At 35.6% G+C, this 21,250-nt stretch overlaps 1 protein-coding gene across 1 annotated transcript in view; it reads left to right on the forward strand.

The window, feature by feature from the left end:
- The first annotated feature begins 311 nt into the window (after positions 1–311).
- LOC137638504 (KICSTOR complex protein kaptin-like) overlaps positions 312–21,250 on the forward strand; it is a 92,145-nt gene continuing 71,206 nt past the window's right edge. The window contains exons 1-4 of the mRNA XM_068370606.1: positions 312–418; positions 1,164–1,321; positions 2,589–2,696; positions 17,905–17,965. Coding sequence (XP_068226707.1) covers positions 312–418; positions 1,164–1,321; positions 2,589–2,696; positions 17,905–17,965 — 434 coding nt within the window. The remainder of the gene's footprint in view (positions 419–1,163; positions 1,322–2,588; positions 2,697–17,904; positions 17,966–21,250) is intronic.

Consider the following 21,250-nt stretch of genomic DNA (forward strand, 5'->3'; position numbering starts at 1 on the left):
GTGAAAGACTGGAAATTTTGTGGACAAAGTCATACTTTTGGCAGGGATAACTGTCCTGAATATGGCCAAGTATGCAAAAGCTGCCAGAAAGAAATACAGGTTGCTGTAAAATGTATAGCACCAAAGATCCAGACAGTAGCGAATGAAGACAGATGTGAAACGGTAAAACGAAACGGCGATTCAAGATCATGCTCATTTATGCGTCAATGACTGCCTCATCAAATATTTGCTTGACCCTGGTGCAAAAGTTAACCATATTAACTCGATACGTCCACAGACACCAAGTGAAGAAAAATACAGAGAATCTTTAAATGTGGAAAACACAAGAAAAATGCTATGGAGATATACAGCTCCTGGCAGCTAATCCTAAGACTAAGGAAGATCATACAGTGTTATTTTCTGATGTTGGTAATCACCTGTAATTACTCCTTGATGCGGTTACCTGTAAGAAAATGGGCTTTTTGAAAATAAATGAAGAAAACTTAGAGTTGCTCGCGTAGAAGCAAATAACAATCTAAGGGATTTTGACTATTAAACCAACAGTGAACCTCAAAGGTTTTACTATGCAGGAATATCCCTATTTCTATACAGAAGGAGATTATTGAGGCAGTGAATGAACAGGTAAAATGCTAAATCCTAGTTCCAGTAGAGGAACCTACCAAATGGGTTTCCCAAATGACAGTTGCTAGAAAGCCAAAATGGGAAAATAAGTGTTTGCTTTGACCCTTAACTACTAGATACAGCTCTACAATGAGAACTCTACCGACTACTGACTCTCTATGATGTTCTAGCAGTGCCATTGATTGTGAGGAATTTTAACAAAGTAGATGTAAAAGAACCACGTAAAATTTTAGGATGAATCCTCAAAACTAACAACAATGATAACACCTGGGGAAGACATTATTATTATTAAAATTACGGTCTAACAGTATCTAGCAAGATATTTCAAAAGAAACTTCATCATGCACTTGTCGATTTGGATGGTGTTGCCACTGCAGCTGATGATATTGTTGTGCTAGGACATGGAAGCACCAATGAAGAAACTGATAAGAATCGTGCAATGAATCTTGACAACCCACTAAACGATGCAAGGAGAAGCACATTATCCTGAACCAAGAGAAAGTGTACCTGAAACAGAGTGAAAATGAATTTCTTGTGCACAGATGGACAAAAGATGGTATTAAGGCCAGCAATGAAAAAGTTTTGGCAATTATAGAAATGCCGAATCCAGAAGATATCCCTGGAGTTCGTCGTCTCTGTGATAGGGTACATTATTTAGCTCGTTGCACTCCGAACCTTGCCAAGGACCTAGTGCTGACCCGTAAGTTGCTAAGGAACAAGGTTGATTTTGTCTGGTCTGAAGAATGGGACAAAGCCTTCAAGTGACTAAAATGGAAAATGTGTAACGCATCCGCACTTGTAATTTACAATCCTGACAAGGAAATGGTTCTCTCAGGAGATAATTCAGAGAACGGCTTAGGAGCTGTACTACTCTAGGATAGAATGCCAGTAGAAAATGCTTAAAGAAATCTCCCATTAGTCTGGTGGCAGAATAAGAATTTTGGGTTTAGGTGTGTTTTGTCATGCATGCAACGTTTTATTTGTGATTCTGGTAGAACAGACCATACAGAACCCAAATCTGTATGATGCCACTCTCTCATCTTTGAGCCATTTTTTTATGGGAAAAATTCAAAATGGCCTCCGTCGAAATTACCAAAATCCGATTTTGGCCTATAGCTTCGCCAAAAATGGACAGAGATCTGATTTTGGTATCATTTCACACGTTTTAAGGATATGAAAATTCATTTGAATACATCAATAAGCTCTTTCTCTCCTCCCTGAACCAAAATGTCTGATTTCTCAAATTGCAAAGTAGTGTTTAGGCAAACAGGTGGGGCAGAATGTTTTATTCATACACTCAAGGCCATGAGCTAAGCAGGAAAACAAATATATTCACATGTCATCGTTAACATGCCATATCATATAAACTATAATGGAAGCAGAAGTCAAAATAAATCTACATATCAACATGGAAAAATTACAGTATATTCAAATACATCAGCATATCATCATCAAAATTTCATTGTTTGCAATAAGGCCAGAAACTTTATATACAAACATATCAACATACCATCGTGAAGACTATCTAGCGGTAGCCTATTGAAACGTCCCTGACTGGTGATCCTCTGGACGGGAGGTCAAGTCCCCCTCAAACTTGATAGTTTATTGAAGTATCTGCAACCTCATCATCCTTATGAGCTGAGGAAGGGGGTTTGTGGGAGCCTACAGAACTACCTGCTGAGTCATCAGCAGCTATTGCTTGGCTTTCCCTTGTCCTATCTTCGGTTGAGGGGCGCATCGGTGCTGATCATATCATCTATATATGGTTAGTTTCTAGGGCATTGTCTTGCCTCTAGGACATCGTCACTGTCCCTTGCCTCTGCCATTCACGAGTGACCTTTAAACATTTAAACAAGGAGGTAACAGTATACTCAAATGTATCCACGTATCATCACGGGTAGTGCAGAGGTTGTGCCGTAGTGTCTCCATTCTATCGGACACCTCATTATAAGTTTGATCTTGCCCAGTTGCTTCTCGGCCAGGAGTTCAGTTCTGCATGGTCGTTGATATAAGTGCAAATCAACTTGATCAGTTTCACCTTGTTCTCCATTATATTCAGAATGACATTTTGAGCAGTAAGTGATGTATACAGGTTAGGTTTGTGTTGGCAGCTTCCTTCCTTGCCAGCACGTGTTGTGCATATTGCATTCTTTATAGTTTACTGTTCTCATAGTATATGTCGAACACCAAGTATGTATTCCATGACTTCAACCTTTCATTCACATAACAAACAGATTCAAGACGATGTCCTCTACTGTTCCCTAGGGTAGCTACTAAATCACCCACCAATAAGCTCTTTCTCCTCCCTGAACCAAAATGTGTCTGATTTCTACTATTATAAATGTGATAACATTGCCAAAAGTTGCAAAGTACCGTTTAGGCAAACAGGTGTGACAGAATGTTTTATTCATACACTCAAGGCCATGAGCTAAACAGGAAAACAAACATATTCTCATGTCATCGTTAACATGCCATATCATATAAACTATTATGGAAGCAGAAGTCAAAATAAATTCACATATCAACATGGAAAAATTACAGTATATTCAAATATATCAGCATACCATCATCAAAATTTCATTGTGTGCAATAAGGCCAGAAACTTTATATACAAACATATCAACATATCATCATGAAGACTATCTAGTGGTAGCTTATTGGAAACGTTCCTGACTGGCGATCCTCTGGATGGGAGATCAAGTCCCACTCAAACTCGATAATTTCTTGTAGTATCTGCAACCTCACCATCCTTATGAGCTGAGGATGGTGGTTTGTGGGAGCCTACAGGACTATTTGTCAATTCATCAGTAGCTATTGTCTGGCTTTCCCTGGTCCTATCTTTGGTGGAAGGGGGCATGGGTACTGATCATATGGCTAGTTTCTAGGGCATTGTCCTGTCTCTGGGACATTGTCACTGTCCCTTGCCTCTGCCATTCATGAGTGACCTTTAATCCTTTAAACAAGGAGGCAACATTATACTGAAAAGTATCCACGTATCATCACGGGTAGTGTAGAGGTTGTGCCGTAGTGTCACCATTCTATCGGACACCTCATTGTAAGTTGGATCTTGCCCAGTTGCTTCTTGGCCAGTAGTTCAGTTCTGCATGGTCGTTGATATAAGTGCAAATCAACTTGATCAGTTTCACCTTGTTCTCCATTATATTCAGGACGACATTTTGAACAGCAAGTGGTGTATGCAAGTCTGGTTTGTGTTGGCAGATTGCTTCCTTGCCAGCACGTGTTGTGCATATTGCATTCTTTATAGTTTACTGTTCTCATAGTATCTGTCGAACACCAAGTATGTATCACATGACTTCAACCTTTCATTCACATAACAAACAGGTTCAAGACCATGTCCTCTACTGTTCCCCGGGTTGGCTACCGAATCACCCATAGCACTACTCAACCATCGATAATGAGCATTTCAGGACTGGAGGACAATCGATCTGATACCTCTATTTGGAGTTTCTTCTTTGAGATGGACATTGTCTTTGTGATGTGCATGTCACCGAGATGGTTTGATATTTGGTTCTTCTGTTAACTTAGTCTGCATTTGTAAGAAGCATTTTATGCGAGTCTTTTAGGTGTAGCCTACGTCTTAGCACAGTTATTATGTACAAACAAGGACCTTGGAAGTATTTTGTAATATGGACGCTAATGTAACATGCTACACGTTTCCCCTATGTTTACTAGCATCTACAATGGAATTGAGTTTGTGCGGTCCTGCAACTGTTAGAGCCTAGAGGAGTTCCACTATCACTACAGTTCATGTAACTGTTCAGAAGACAACAGGTGTTATTCTGTGGTGCAGAATCCATTTTGTTAAACAGCCTGCAAAATTTACGGGTTGCCAACGCAAGAGCCCGTGTATCTTATGTAAGGTAAGGCAATCCAAAACAAGCGAACTAACAAGCCCGCAAAAACAAGTGCTTCATCACCAATCTAATTTTTGAAAGGAAACAAATCGAGATATTGATACGTTATTAGGTGTTCAACAATGATGCAATAATAGCATGATTAGTACACCAGTATGTTAGAGGTGCAGTACATGTAGAAAATCCCAATGTGTGAGCATGTGTAAAAAAAAACACAGATCAAGTCTTATCATAGTAACTAATTCACTATACATGTTTGCCTGTATTGTTATATATGGCAGTATTGGGTGACCATGTGCGGAAGTTGGTAATTGAAATTACAAATTGCTATGTTGTACTGTACTAAGACTAGAAAAAAATAGTTTCTGTTGAGTTCCAACTCATTTCAATATATACACATCATATAGTCGTGCAGGAGAGTATCACATGTACGTCGAAATTATGTCCTTCCAAGAATGAGAGGTAGTGAAAAAAGACCCCAGAGAGGAGATAGAGCTTATTGGTGTGTTTTAATGGATTCCCAGACCCTTTAAACACATGTCTAGACACCAAAATTAGATCTATATGTCATTTTTTGGTGAAGCTATGGGCCAAAATTGGTTTTCAGCGATTTCGGCGGCGGCCATTTTGAATTTTGCCCATGAAAAAAATTGCTCAAGGATGACAGAGCGGCATCGCGCAGATTTGAGTTGTGTGTGGTCTTGTCTACTAGAAACACCAATAAAACTTTGCATACACGCCAAAACACACCTAAGCCATTCTGTCATCGGACTAAATCGAATGAACGTGGAAGGTCTTAGCCCGAAAAAAGGAAACTCGGGCAGTAGTATTCGGGTTAGAGAAGTTTGATCAGTATACCATCGGGGGAAAGAAAATAAGCCATAATGACCATAAACCACTTGAAGTTATTTTGTCAAAACCACTATGTCAGGCAACCAAGCGAGTTCAGTAATTGACGAATAGGATTTTTCCCTATGTTCGGGTTGGTCTAAATTAAGGAAATGCCACCATATTAGAGATAACTACAAAGTCTTGCACAATCTTTGTTAGGTAAAACTTTGGTACGCAGATTACCATGCAAAAGGAGATGTTCACCGAAAACAGAACGGTAACGATGACAATCAAATTAAACACGAGAAAAGGTCGTTTTCATACACTGTTCTTTATTATATGAAATGCACGATCAACAACTAAATCAGTAGGTTAGACCTGTATATAGACAAACCAGATTATTCAGTCCCTTAATCGTGATTGGAATAAATGAAAATTGCAAGTTATGGCAAATGCAAAACTCTTTAGTTATAAACGAATCACTGGAAATTTTGAAATTTCAGGAAAATTAACAATGATTGTTGAGGGAGTAGTATATCTTTTGGGGGTATAATAATAGAACAAGAATCCTAAACGGCCACGTATTGTTTTCATTGTAAGGACTTTGGTTTTAAGATTGAAAGTAGTGTCGTCACAGAAAACTATCAACAAAATCTACGTAATATCTTGAAAGCCCTTTCTATATATATATATATATATATATATATATATATATATATATATATATATATATATATATATATATAACATATATATATATATATATATATATATATATATATATATATATATATAAATAAACACATACATACATACATACATACATACATACATACATACATACATAGGCAATACTTGAGCTTCCAATTCGAACAATGGTTAATTATATTGGGTCATGCAAAGATACTCTCAATTCTAAGTATTGTTGTGGTTTTATATTGAATATGCCATTTGCTATTTTTTTATGTATCATTTTATCAGCTATGTACTTTTTAATTAGGATTTTACCACTCGTATGCTCATTTGTACTTAGAAATTATCTTTTCTGACCGGAAATGGTTAATGTTTATGTTATAATTAGTGCAGTCGTTCCAATTATATATCCATTATTCTTTTTCCTGACATGTACTGTATATGTGTGCATACAATCCATGACAAACGAAGACGTCAATTATCTCTTTCCACCAAAAAAAGGTTCCTTCCTGTCACTGCATCTTTATAACGTTTGAATGTAACTCTGTTCCCACTTCCCTTCACCCAGGTGCATTTGGGTGGTTAGAATATTTAGAAATGAAAATTCACGTTGTTCATTCTTGAAACGCTAAATCAAGGGTGAACTTGGAACGTCACAGAAGCCTTGTTAACGTCATTTCCCCCCCCCCCCCCTCGTTACTTTTTCATTTGTTTTGCTCGTGCTTGCATCGTGCTTTTTGTGAGTGAGTAGGGCCCTCCATTCCTATGCTTGTCGCAATCCTTCCTATCGGTATTAACTATCTCTCCTGTTTGTCTTTTCTACCAAACATTCACATTTCGACCCTACTTGAAATTCCATCTTCATTCTGTGCACGTGGCCAAAAAATTTCAAACGCTGACTCTTCTTTTCACAAATGAAAGCTCCTACCTTACCCCCGTGTGGTTTTATAAAAGAAAATACATCTTCAACTTTTATCGGCCTTATATAGAAGAAGGGATTTGTAGGGAATGTATGGTAGTTTCTGTTTGTGTGTGTGAGCGAGAACGACAGGAGAGGCTGGGTTGGTATTTTTTGGTTCGAGAGATACGTGTCCAACAAAAGGATCGAGAGACTTTAAATATTTAAACTCCTAGACTTTTCCCTATTATCCAAGATTACTTCGTACTGTTGAGGATGGTTTAAATAGCTTACAGGAATATATTAAAGGTTAAAGGTCGATGTCCTACAGACTTACCATGTATATATTTAATCAGTTGCCAAGCCTCTCTCCGCCTACCGTAGGACCAGGAATGAAAAAGCAATGGCTTTTACCTATCCGATCGTATGCATTTTAGTTTAGCCATTCAACTGAGTAGGCTATTGCTGTTTTGGGCCAGTTTTTCGTAGCATTCATTCATTATTATTATTATTATTATTATTATTATTATTATTATTATTATTATTATTAGCCAAGCTACAACCCTAGTTTGAAAAGCAGGATGCTACAAGCCCAAGGGCTCCAACAGCCAAAAATTCTAATGAGGAAAGGTAATAAAGAAATAATTAAATTACATGAGAAGTAATGAACAATTATAATGAAATATTCCAAGAAAAGTAGCAACATTAGAATAGATCTTTCATATATAAACTGTAAAAAGAGACATGCCAGCCTGTTCAACCTAAAAATATTTGCTACAAGTTAGAACTTTAGAGGGTGTACCGATTCAACTACCAGATTAGGAAGATCCCTTCACAATTTGGTCACTACTGGAATACAACTTCTAGAATACTGTATAGTACTGAGCCTAATGATGGAGAAGCCATGACTATTGGAATTAACAGCATATCTAGCATCACGAACAGAAAGGTGCTGTTCAGTAAGATCTGTATGTAAAGGATGGTCAGAATTATGAAAAATCTTATGCAACATGCATAAAGAAGTAATTGAACGATGGTGCCAGAGATTAATATCTACAGTAGAAAAGAAATAAGAAATTTCATAGACTGGAAGTTCCTGTCTAACAAATTATGGTAATATCAGCAGTTGAAGAGCATACAGGAGAACAATACTTGAAACGAGGTACAATAAAAGGATTAAAACACTTCTTCCAAATAGATTGATCACCGAAATTCTTAAAAGACTTTAGATTGATCACCGAAATTCTTAAAAGACTTTAGATTGATCACCGAAATTCTTAAAAGACTCTCTCAATAAGCTTTTTTTTCTGAGCTATTGAAGAAGAGACAGACTTAATGTTTTTCTCAAAAGTAAACTTGTTGTTGAGACTCGTACCTAAAATTTTATAAGTCATACAGAATTAAAGAAACATTATCAATGCAGAGATCCAAATGTTGAGGATCCACTGTCCTGAACTTACTTACAATCATACTTGAGTTTTGTTATGATTCCTAGCTAGATCTCTATGAAGGGATTCAGCAACCCCAGATCTAGATTCGGGCATTGGAAGAGAGTAGCATCATCTAAATATGCAACGAGCTTATTTTCTAGGCCAAACCCCATGTCATGCGTATATAGTATGAAAATAATGGGCTAAGAACATAGACCTGAGGAACACCAGATGTCACATTCGTATGCTCACTATGGTGCCAATCAACACAATCAATACAATAATGATGCTAAGAAAAGATCCACCTACCCCTAACTGTTTGAGTTTGAAAACAAGAACCTCAGGATTAACGCAGTTAAAGACAGCACTAAAATCAAGGCCAATCGTATGAACTCCTGATCACAATCAAGATTGTAAGAAGGGCATCACATGTTCCAAGGCCATTACAAAAGTGAAATTGCAAAGTAGGGAACAGATGATTACCTTCAGCAAACTTATTTAGACATTTTGCCCAGAGATGTTAAAAAACTTTAGATAATATGAGTTATAGAAATTGGGTGGTAATCAGCTGGACTAGAGCTACATACATTTATATAACAGAGTAACATTTCCAATTCTCCAACAAGCGCAAAAATAATTTCTTGCTAACATGCGGAATATAACAGATAACTTTGGAGCTGAAAAATCTGCTGTCTTTATAACAAACAAAGGAAGAATACCATTCTGGTCTACACCTCCTAAACATCAATGTCCATCGAGAGAGCTTTAATTTCACTAGATGAAAAAGCTAAACTAGTTAGTTTAGTGTCAAGGAAACAGGAAACAGGAACGAGGAAGAGTTCGTTTCTCATTACTCTGCTTACTGTCAAAGGCATCAGCCAAAAAGGTTGCTGTTTCCTTTAGATAGTGAGTAACAGAGCCATCTGGTTTAAGTAAAGAAGGAACTGTTGTGTCTACACCAAAGAGAGCAGATTTAAGGATAGTCCACCACTTATGTTCCTGGGTTGTATCAGAAAGTGTTTTTTTTAATGGTTAAATTGTATTCCATTTCAGTGGAGGCATAAACTCTTAGAGCAAAAGCTCTAAGCTGAGTATAGTTATTCTAAGTCACATCTGAACTGTTATCCTTCCAAAGATGATATACTTCTGCTTCTCTAAATAAGCACATCTACAATTATCATTGAACCAGGGTTTTTCTTTCACGCAGTACCTTAGCGCACGAGAAGGGATATGCCTATCAATTACGTTGACTTGATTCTCATTCAAAGGAACAACACTATTATACAATTGTGACCAATTCAATCCCAAAAGATCACTCAAAATGCCATTGCAATCAGCTTGAGTTTTTATATAAATCTTTCATGAGTATCACACATCCGGGACAGGCTGCTCAGTCTTCATTACTAATGAAATTAATGGATGATCTGATGTCCCAACTGGAGAACCAAATTGTTACAACACCAGGGGAGTCGGTGTATGTGAGGTCCAAACAGTTATCAGACATGTGAGTAGCTTCACTTATGATTTCCTCACAGCCTGATTCAGAGGCAAATTACATAGCTCTCAATCCATGGCGCTCATTAGGAGAAACAGAATTTAACCACTCCCTATAGTGAACATTGAAATCACTAACAAAAACAAGAGGCCTTTCTATCATCTTCTCGTATCGTAGCCATAATGGTAAGAAGACAATTGAAGATAGAATCATCCATGTCTGGATTCCGGTAGATCGAACAAAAATAGTTTCAAAATTATTGGCCTATTAAAATCAGTTATTAGTAGCTTAGATTAGTGTCTCATATTAGAAACCAAGGTTTCTGAGAACAAAAGAATATCATACTATCTGAAAACGACTGTAAGGTCTTGAATATTTGCATGCAGACCATGTACTGGTCCTGGTTTTTGCTTAATGTCTCCAGACAGGATAAGAATTGATATCAATAAAAAGATTCAACATACTTGAAACTAAACTATAATTGATAAAAATCAATATGTACAGAAATATAAATAGTGATTAATAAAACCCATAGACTACTGATAAAAAGTCGGAAATACTTGTCAACATTGTGCAGCCGATACACCATGTGAGCTAAATACCCTTTAGGATAGCCACTACATCTGAAGGGAGAACAGTAAGGTTGTGTTTAAAAAGATAAGGAAACAGATAAGAAAAAGACCACCTCTTGATAAACCACCAGACATCCGTGACTTCTATTAATCCTGCCCAACACACCATTAAAAAAAAAATAAAAAAAACAAGAGGATGGAAAAAGATAGAATAGTGAGCCTGAATGTATCCTCAAGCAAGAAGGTATGTTGGTATATATATTATTTGGACTAAGCTGTCCTACGATAGGAGCTGCCAGTTTTAATGCACATTCTAGCATGGCATCTAGTATATGGTCATGAATCCCTTGAAAAGGAAATTATTTCTCAAAGGATGAGTGAACCTCTCCTTTGGGAGGCCAATAGGAAACTCATGTGTGTGGTCAGTCTATTTAATAAAGAATTATACATTGATAGTAGCAAGAGGTATAAATTGGACTCCTACCTTTGTGCAAATCATATGGTGTACAGATATATTGAACATCAAGACAGAAGTGCTTATAATAAAGAATTTGGGGATTCTCGTTGGGCAGCAAAGCATCTTAAAAGACATAAGAACTTGTTCTCTTGAGACCAGTGGCAGTTATGGTTTTAACCCCTTAAGGTATGCCAGAAAAAAAGGAAATATGATATATTAGTTTGCCTAATGTGTAAGTCCACTAGGTGGGGAGAGCAGTTGGGTTTTTAACCCCAGAAATAGTATTGGGGTGCCAGGTGGTGTGGTTCCTTTGTTAATATGGTAGCTACATTCTCTTAGGATGTTTCAAATGCACGGTTTACCACTGTTACCTCAAGTCTCGCTTGTTTATTCTAAACACCACACCCTGACACACCATCTTCATCTTGACTGATTAGCTAAGCCAAGTGAGTGGTCCCACCACCTTATGGGTTAGTCTCTTAAGACAAAGGCTATGGATGCCTCCCTGAAGATGAAGCCTATACTGGTGATAGGCATTGAGTGAAATTCCTAATGCTTACTCTTGTAACTCTTTGGTAGTCCCCTGCAGCGTAAATACCTGCTAGGTTGTCAAGATCAATCCTTGCCATCTGACATTAAGCGGATCGGGCAAGTTTGAAAGTTTAGGCTCCTGTCCAAGCCTTCATCTAACAATAATTTTGCAAGCACACAATTCTTCACCCTCACCAGTGCATCATAATCAGTTATCAAGTCCCTTTGGCAATGGGGTAGGTTGCTAGGGCCAGGTAAGCTTTGGGAATGGGAGCTCTTAACCCAAGTCCTGCACAAAGGGCAGATCATATTGAATTCAGCCAATTGTGAAAGGGAAATTTTCAGAGTGACAATTGTCTTAGGCAGTCACATGTGCAACGGAGCTACCCTTTTTAGAAACACCGCACAGCTCACCCTTTTATAGGGTTTGTACTTCTGTAGGTGGCCCAAGCTTTTTCTACTCCAAACTTGATTTAGATTTGTAGCTGCAGACATTCTGATACCGTACTTTGTAGTCGCAAAAAATCTAATATTAAACTAATCATAGGAACCTGAAATACAAGGACGTTTCAAGATCAGTACATATGACAAAACCCAGAGACCACCCATGAGAACTGCAATTAGGCACTAGCCCCCCGTTGAGATACTACTACTAGAGAGTTATGGGGTCTTTTGACTGGCCAGACAGTAGTACACTGGATCTTTCTCTCTAGTTACGGTTCACTTTCCCTTTGCCTACTATATATATATATATATATATATATATATATATATATATATATATATATATATATATATATATTTGTATACTGTGTATATATATATATATATATATATATATATATATATATATATATATATATATATATATATATATAGATGTGTGTGTGTTTGTGTGTATCATCAGCCTTTGTTAGTCCACCGCAGGACAAAGGCCTTAGACATGTTCTACCACTTGCGTCTGTTCATGGTCTTTCTATGCCAGTCTATACATGCACATTTTCTTAGCTCTTCAATCCATCATCTTCTCTTCTTTCCCGTGCTTTGTTTGCAAAATCTAAGGACTCATTCTGTTATTCTTCCTGTCCATCTATTATCTGTCATTCTCATCATGTCCTTCCCACATAGATTTTTTTTCTTACATGTTCTTGAGTATCCTCTACTTTAGTTTGCTCACGTATCCCTGTTGCTCTTTTTCTGTCTCTTAGTGAGTGTCATCCTCATAATCGTTCTTTCCATTGCTCTATGAGTTGTAACTAGCTTATGTTCTAAGAATTTAGTTAGGCTCCAAGTTCCTGATGCGTAAGTCAATACTGGTAGGACCATTGATTAAAATACTTTTCTTTTTAGAGAAGGTAGCATTTTATTTTCATAATCTCATTTTATTTACCAAAAATTCTCCATCCCATGCTTATCATTTTTTTAATTTAGTTTCCATGTCCTGGGAAACACTTACTGTCTGTCGTAAGTATGTATATTCATTAACCATCTCTAGAGGTTCGTCCATAACCATTATTCATTGTCTCTATTTTCATTGAACATTATCTTCGTTTTACTCATATTAACTATGTCCTAAATTTCTGCTTTCTCTTTTCAACTCTTCTATCATCTTCTGCAATTCCTCCCATGATTCACTAAATAGAACTATGTCACCCACTGTCTCGGGTTAGAATTCTCTTGCTTGAGGGTTCGCTGGGGCACACTATTCTATCTTATTTCTCTTCCTCTTGTTTTGTTGAAGTTTTATATAGTTTAAATATAAAATATTTATTTCAATGTTGTTACTGTTCTTAGTAATATTTAATTTTTCCCTGTTTCCTTTCCTCACTGGGCTATTTTCCCTGCTCGAGCCCCTAGGCTTTTATCATCCTGCTATTCCAACTAGGGTTGTAGCTTAGCAAGTAATAATTATAATAATAATAATTAATAATTAATTAATGATAATAGTAATAATAATAAAGATATGATATTAATAATTCTTTATTATTACCGAGAGAAAACTAATTGGACGGTATTTTTTTTTTGAGGACTTTTGTGTCTCATTTTGTGTGAATTACTTTATAGTGTTTCCAAGCTGTAGGTGTCAAGTTTTCTTGCAGACATTTTGTGTAAAGTTCAGCAAGTTTCACTACTACGAAATCTCCCTCTTATTAAATTGATTATAAGGCCATTTTTTCCTGCTCATTTGCCTCTGATCATACTTTCTTTACTTCCCCTTCTGTTGATTATTGTATCGGCCTAGGTGTTTCATTATTTCTGTTGGCATTATATTTCTTATATCACTGTTGTATAGCATTTTATGGACATCCTCTTCAATATTTATCATCCCATCTCTTTTATTGATAATATTTTCATTTTGATTTTTTAATGCAAACATCTATTGGTGCCCTGTTTCAAGTCCCTTTCCTTCATGTTTCCTCAATTTTGGTCTGATTGTATTTACGAATATCTTGGGTTTGTAGTTTGTTTATTGATTTGGATAGTTCTGCCCATTCTGTTTCATCCCTTTTGGATTTTACCCTCATTTCCAATCTTTTTTTATTAGGATTTTGTGTTTTTTATAGTTTTCCTTGGTCTTGTTCAAGAACTTCACTTATCTATTGTACTGATTCAAATACAAATTTTGTTAAATTGTTAATTTATTCTTTACTTGCTTTCATTTCATCATGTAGCTGGGAATACATATTTTCTATTGCTAAACTAAAATCGTCAGATTTTTCTATTATTGCAGGAGTGTTTATATTTTCTCTCTCTCCGTAGATCTAGACAAGTTTTGCTTCTCATCATTCTATGGTCGCTTGACTTTAACTTGTTTTAACACTGTTACATGTTTAACTATATTAAATTTTTCACTGCGAATAAAATGTATTAATGACATGATGTACTAGATATAATGTCCCTAGGTTTATATGAACAGTACTTCAAGTAATTGGTAATGAGTCGAGTATGGTGTATATAGCCAGATGGCATTCTGAGAACGGAAACAGTATTACCTTATTGTGTCCACACGCCCATACACATGTATGTATGTATATATATATATATATATATATATATATATATATATATATACATATATATACATATATATATATATATATATATATATATATATATATATATATATATATTGTTTCATAATTCTAATGAAGTATTTTATTCTGGATATTATTATTACCCCAAAGAATCTCATTTGCATATGTGCCTTTGCTGAAATACTCGTATTTGAATATACACGTACATTATTATAAATGTATATTGCATTATCTGCAATGAGTTTTCTACCCCTTATACACATATAGAAATTTCATAATTCGTTTTATACAAAAACGTGTCTAGGTTTGAAATGTTTAGCACCTTTATATCTTAGAATTATAATGGCATTTTAAATGATAATGGCAGTAATGATTATAATACTGATAGAAATAATAATAAACCATACGTAGAGAGTCGCATATGTTTTAAACTCAGATACAGTAGATACACAGGCAGAGTTTTCCTAGTTTTAAAGTATTTCCTTAAATAAACTGGGTACGCAAAGTAGGAAGATAATGCATTTATTAGTTATGCATAACTTACAAAGTTATTACCCTCTCTCATTTTAATATGAAGTCTGGATTGAGGTTTCTTGGACAAATAACATTAATCCGAACGAATATTATATATATATATATATATATATATATATATATATATATATATATATGTATATATAAATATATATATATATATATATATATATATATATATATATATATATATGTATATATACATATATGTATATATAAATATATATATATATATACACATATATATATGTGTGTATATATCTATAGATATATTCACCTTTGGATGTGTGTATATATGTATGTTTGTATATACATATATTTACATATATATATATATATATATATATATATATTTATATATATACATATATATATATATATATACATGTATATATATATATGTATATGTATATATATATATATATATATATATTCACCTTTGGATGTGTGTTTTTATGTATGTATGTATATACATATACATATATATATATATATATATATATATATATATATATATATATATATATATTCACCTTTAGATGTGTGTATATATGTATATATACATGCATATATATATATATATATATATATATATATATATATATATATATATATATATATATATATATTCGCCTTTGGAGTATCCTCTTCCATTTGACAAAATTTCGTGGATACTCACAGGTTGATAACCTTTGCCACAAATATGACGTAAGAGTAATGTCTGGTGTACTTTATGGATCTATTTAACAATATGTTTTCCCTATTTATAAATGAAAAGCTTGGCACTGGCATGAACTTTCTTATAATAATATAGTTAGGCTATTCAGCAACATTTTGAACTTTGATGGTTGATAACTACTCCTGAAGAGAATTGACGACATCACTATTGAGCATTTTTGAAGTCTTAAGTACACTGTTATCTCGTTCATAATGAAAACATGCTTAATCCAATTTATTCTTACGATTGTATAGCTTCTTTTATAATAAATCATGGCAGTAATATTTTACTTTAACTTGTATTTAGCAGTATAAATTGATGCCGAAGTTAATGTTCTTTCAATCACCCATGTGATTAGTTTTCATTGAATCATTTATTTGTATAAGTGTTAATCGTAGGTATTCTAAGCAAGAATGTATTAATTACTTATTCCTAATTTGTAAGGTATTCCTATCCACACATCTTCACCTCTGCCTTCTAGAGCTTTCTGGCAACTGTTTCGTCAGTCAGCCAAACTACACGCGGGGTTTCGAGTACGTTGACCCTAACGAAATGACTGCTAATCTCGGACTGTTTTAATATCTTACAAACATATATCTTGTTATTGGTAACTGCCATGACTGAAAAGTTACCTTTTAACAATTGAATTTTTATATGCACTTGTCTTTCTTTTAAAGTTATCGGTCCATTTTTCATAGAAATGTAACGAACTCTTACAAATATTTTTTCCTTTTGACAGAGGTTGCGATCATTATTTCATGAGAGCGAACTCTTTAAAGAAGTTTTCCTATCATAGGATCTCTAATAGAACGACTTTACTAGAGGCGAATTTACTTCACATTGCAACTTTTTGTAAAACGCCAGCTTTAATAGTATTGACATCTCAATCAACCTGCCGATGCCACTGACCCCGCGTTGATGTCGTCTGCTTCCACTGAATCAATTTTGGCGCCACATTTGTGCGGAGGGATACATAGTTTTGTAACATTAAAAATTGCGGGAAGTAAATTAAAACTTGACATTCTGACTGAGATAGCGAGCCACTAAGTTGAAAAGGAATGCATAAGAGAGACGGGAAAGCGTATCATTCGAGAATTGAGATCCGGAGGTACGAGAGTGAATGAGGTACTAGCAGCAGCATGGTGGGGTCATTGACTCTGATACGGAGGCAGTCTTGTTGTGAGTGTGCATTTATTCCTTCCCAAACCTCATCACAACACACACCTCTATTTAACCATTTACGAATCCCTGTCCTCACCTATGCGCGTGACAGTTGGGTTTATGCTCATGCGTACATTTTCCATTATTGAGACTCAAGATTTGCATCAAGACCCAACTTTGTGAAGTCGGTCATTTGAAGTCTCCGGACCCAAACTTAGTGAAACTTAGAATTAGGAGTGACCACCGGTGCGGGGTCCCCCGCCTCTACTACTACTACTACTCAGGTCCCGTTGCCAGATCTTTGAGAGAACGGGACTTAACGTACGTACGGACGGGCAGACTTTGGAGGGATAAAATGGACTTCACATTCAATGTTGTTGCACCATTGGACCAACTTATTTTAGAGGTTGCTGGTGAGAATAAAACGGAAGATTGATTACGGAGTATTCTTTTATAAACATTTTCGATGGTTTAGAATCATACAAAAGTGATTGGCATTGTAAGAGTGAAAAATAACATTCCAAACGAAGAAAATTGTGTCGTGCAAGCACGCAATACTTTTCTCAGAAGATATTTTTGGTTAACTGAGCAATATTCCAAATAGTCTTAACCAAATGTGCCAGTGGTTCATTTTATTGTTCCCAAGGTGATTAAAGTACTAGAAAACAGGCTATTTTCAAAGGATCTTAGATTGTATGTATGATATATATTTATCTATGAGGTCGACGTCACATGGAATAGATCAGCAATTGATGTGAAAGTGCAAAAATGAATGGTATAAGGAGTGTTGATAACTACAGCAAAGATCAAAAAGGCCTAAGTGCCCCTGTAGAGAAAAATATCTGTCACGGGATTAGTGCAAGAAGTGTCTTGAATTTCTGTTGATGATAAGCGACACAGGTCGTTGATCCCGAAGTGGAATTTGTGTGTTTTAACTGGCTTATCGTCGTGGATATCTTATCTATACTTGGCAGTCAATAGATAAAAGAGAGCCTTCACTCTCGCTGGTGGCTTTTGTTTTCTTATTTTGTTTAAAAGCTGAATATAATTCAGTTTTTTTGGAATTATCTACTCGTCGAAAGCTGCCATCATATATATTCATCATGCAGTCAAGGTAAGTTTTAATAATAATGTAAAAATCAGTGTTATGAACTTCACTATCCGATTTGGAGAGAGAAGAATCGTTTGTAGGAATAGTTTTGAAAGGGAGATGATACTGAGAGGTTACTGACCTCCAGTTTTCACAACATATCAGTTTTCGTCATTTTTTTTCGCATATTATCACTTAATTTTGTTTAATTTCGATACTGTGTACATGTGCTGTCACTGTGACTGTCGCTGCACCACAGTTTAAGTTGTAATATAAGATATTTGAGCAGAACTTTAACTTGTGTCATTCTTCACGTTGAATCTCGCGCCTTTGGGGTGAACAGCCTTTGGTGCTGGGAAACGCATGTGCAGTGATGTCGTTCTTTTAATTCCAAGATTTTCACGACTTTTCCTAAATGTGAGTTTCCTAGGCCTAATTCATAAGGCCTTTCTTCGCGCATCCTGCCCGTATCGATCTCTTATCTATGATGTATTCGCTAATGGCTGATAAAACTAGAAGTATCCTTTCCCCAACAATCTTTTAGAAAGTTTTCCTTTTTGTACTCGTTTGTCGGAGAGATTATCACTAGCTTTCGATTCCGGTAACTTACATTTGGGGAATTATTTGTATCTTTGTCCTTATTTACTCATGAGTGTGCTCATTTTTATTATCACTTAATTATTTTCTTAGAGTTATGTGTTTCTTTTTTTGTTTGTTGACTTATTAAACAAAGAAAATTACATTCTCTTATTTATGGTTCTTATTTATGCTTTACTACAGTATTAGACTAAGATAGAAAAACTTTAAGCAATGACTAATGAGTCTTTTGTTGCATATTTATTTTGATGTTAGTAGGGGATAAGCTGGAATAATGTTGCCATCTTTTATTCATCTGTTCTACTTTCTTGCGAGACCTTGGTGACACTGAATACATTCATTGTCTTGCATTTTGGTTAGGTAGCGAAGGTGAGTCATTGTTTTTAATGTGATTATTAACCGCGGAATAAATTTATTAATGATCTTTACTCTAATTTTAATAGAACGGAAATCTATAATGGCTATACATTGCAAATTTCTTTCTACCTAGCTCACTAAGCATATGATGACGTCACCAGATTAAGCCTCAATGATACTTTGTGTTATATTGATCCACCGGGCTTTCCTTTAGAATGGCAGTGTTGGTCTAGGCTACACAAAGTAGCCCCTACTATATAAAGTGAAGGAAATCATTATCATTCGTACCGGAAGATGTCGCAATTTAGAGTGGGTACCCTTTGTGATTTGATCGGTTATTACCAGGTAAGAGACAGTCCCCTCACCCTAGTTGCCATTTTATGGGGGTAGGCCTTTGAACATGCTTTTGTGTGTCAGGTGAAGCCGAGATTCCGAGTTTCCGTTGGACAAAAAATTGTTAAAGCAGAAAGTGTCTACCTTACGCCTGTTTTGATGGTTGGATCAACAGACTATTTCTCCGACTCGCAACTCGGAAGGCAATGCACTCTGGATTTCTCGGAAATGCAATTGCGCCGATGCCCTAAATTCATCGACTCAAAGTGCTGGGACTTTGTCCCTTCTATCTCCTGAAGTGCATTTGCCTTCAAGAAGCCGGTTTAAAGATCAGAACGAGGTTTGGGATGGGAGATGAGGACGGTTTATGGTATTGATTGAAGTCTAATTGACTTTTGTTTTGATTAAATGTTTCATGTCTATTTAAGTAAACAGTATTGCATGGCTTGCATAGCACTCATAAATTATACTAATTGCCAATGAAAGCACAGTCAGCATTCATTTACCTCTCTCTCTCTCTCTCTCTCTCTCTCTCTCCTCTCTCTCTCTCTCTCTCCTCTCTCTCCCTCTCTCCTCTCTCCTCTCTCTCCTCTCTCTCTCTCTCCTCTCTCTCTCTCTCTCTATATATATATATATGTATATAAAGATATATACAGTATAAATATATATATATATATTTATATATATATATATATATATTATAAATATGTATATATAGATATATAGTGTATATATATATATATATATATATATATATATATATATATATATATATATAATATGCGTGTGTATACTTATACATCCAAACCTATATAATCACACACATTATATATATATATATATATATAATGTATGTGTGTATGTTGGTATGTTTGTATAAGTATACACACGGCTATTTATGTTACCAGATTATAATATAAAGCCACCTGAGCAAGTTTGGCCAAGAACTCCAAAGAAAGCAACGGTGGGAGCACTTGCGATGCCCACACCTTTGTGAAGGAAGAGTCATGATTTCCAATGGAATGTCTTTATTTCGGAACATTTTTAATAACCATTATTAGTCCTAAGTAGGTTTATTGTGTCAGATAGTGTCACTACCAGTAAGAACAATACTGTGAATTTCACCGCAAATTTGAGATGAAATATGGCTACCAGACTCTGTATGCACTGCTCGGTGGGCCTAATTAGTATCTAGATTTTAATTAGTAATATGATACCAACCGAACAGAATTGAGTGTTGGAGATAGTGTTATGTGAGTATATAAAAAAATGCTGATATGCTCACATAAGAACAGAAGTTGGGTCCCTTACCACTACCTTTATAAAGACTAAGATTTGATATTGCATTCAGCGAAGTAACATCACTCCAATAATGTAAGTTGATTTATGTTAGTAGAGCTAGGAGTAACCACAGTAATTCTGCATGCTATATTTTTAATTGAAGCTTACAGGAATTGGCCAAAGGTTTGGGTAGTCAATAGGTCCAGAGATTCCTTAGGGATCAAGGAAAGACGTTAAAAATAGCCTTGTGTGGCTGACATCATTAATCAGACCGATACCAAAGATGTAACGGGCTCTGACCAGATGTCCAGCTCAAGTCGTCTGAGGTTGGCATTGATAGGGAACTCTCTGACTAATCGTAAGTTCTGACTTATGTTACTGAAAAAATGTTTACTAATATATACGGACAATGTAAACTTTCGTATGTTGCAGTATATATTGTGGAGTTTAAGCTATTGGATATTTCACGAGAAGTGGTTGAATAAGTTGGAATGTTTCCTATTGAGAGAGAGAGAGAGAGAGAGAGAGAGAGAGAGAGAGAGAGAGAGAGGAGAGAGAGAGAGAGAGAGAGAGAGAGAGAGAATCACGATAAAAAGAACGTAGATAAGGCCATGGTAGTTGAATGTTATGTCATTCTCAAGTTATATGCAGGTAATTGATTATGCAAATAATATCCTACCAAAGAGAGTGAGGATTGTGGAAAGGTCATAATATCTTCTTTTTAACGTAGCTGGGATTATG

This window comes from Palaemon carinicauda, chromosome 1 (assembly GCF_036898095.1).
Source record: "Palaemon carinicauda isolate YSFRI2023 chromosome 1, ASM3689809v2, whole genome shotgun sequence".
NCBI lineage: Eukaryota > Metazoa > Arthropoda > Malacostraca > Decapoda > Palaemonidae > Palaemon > Palaemon carinicauda.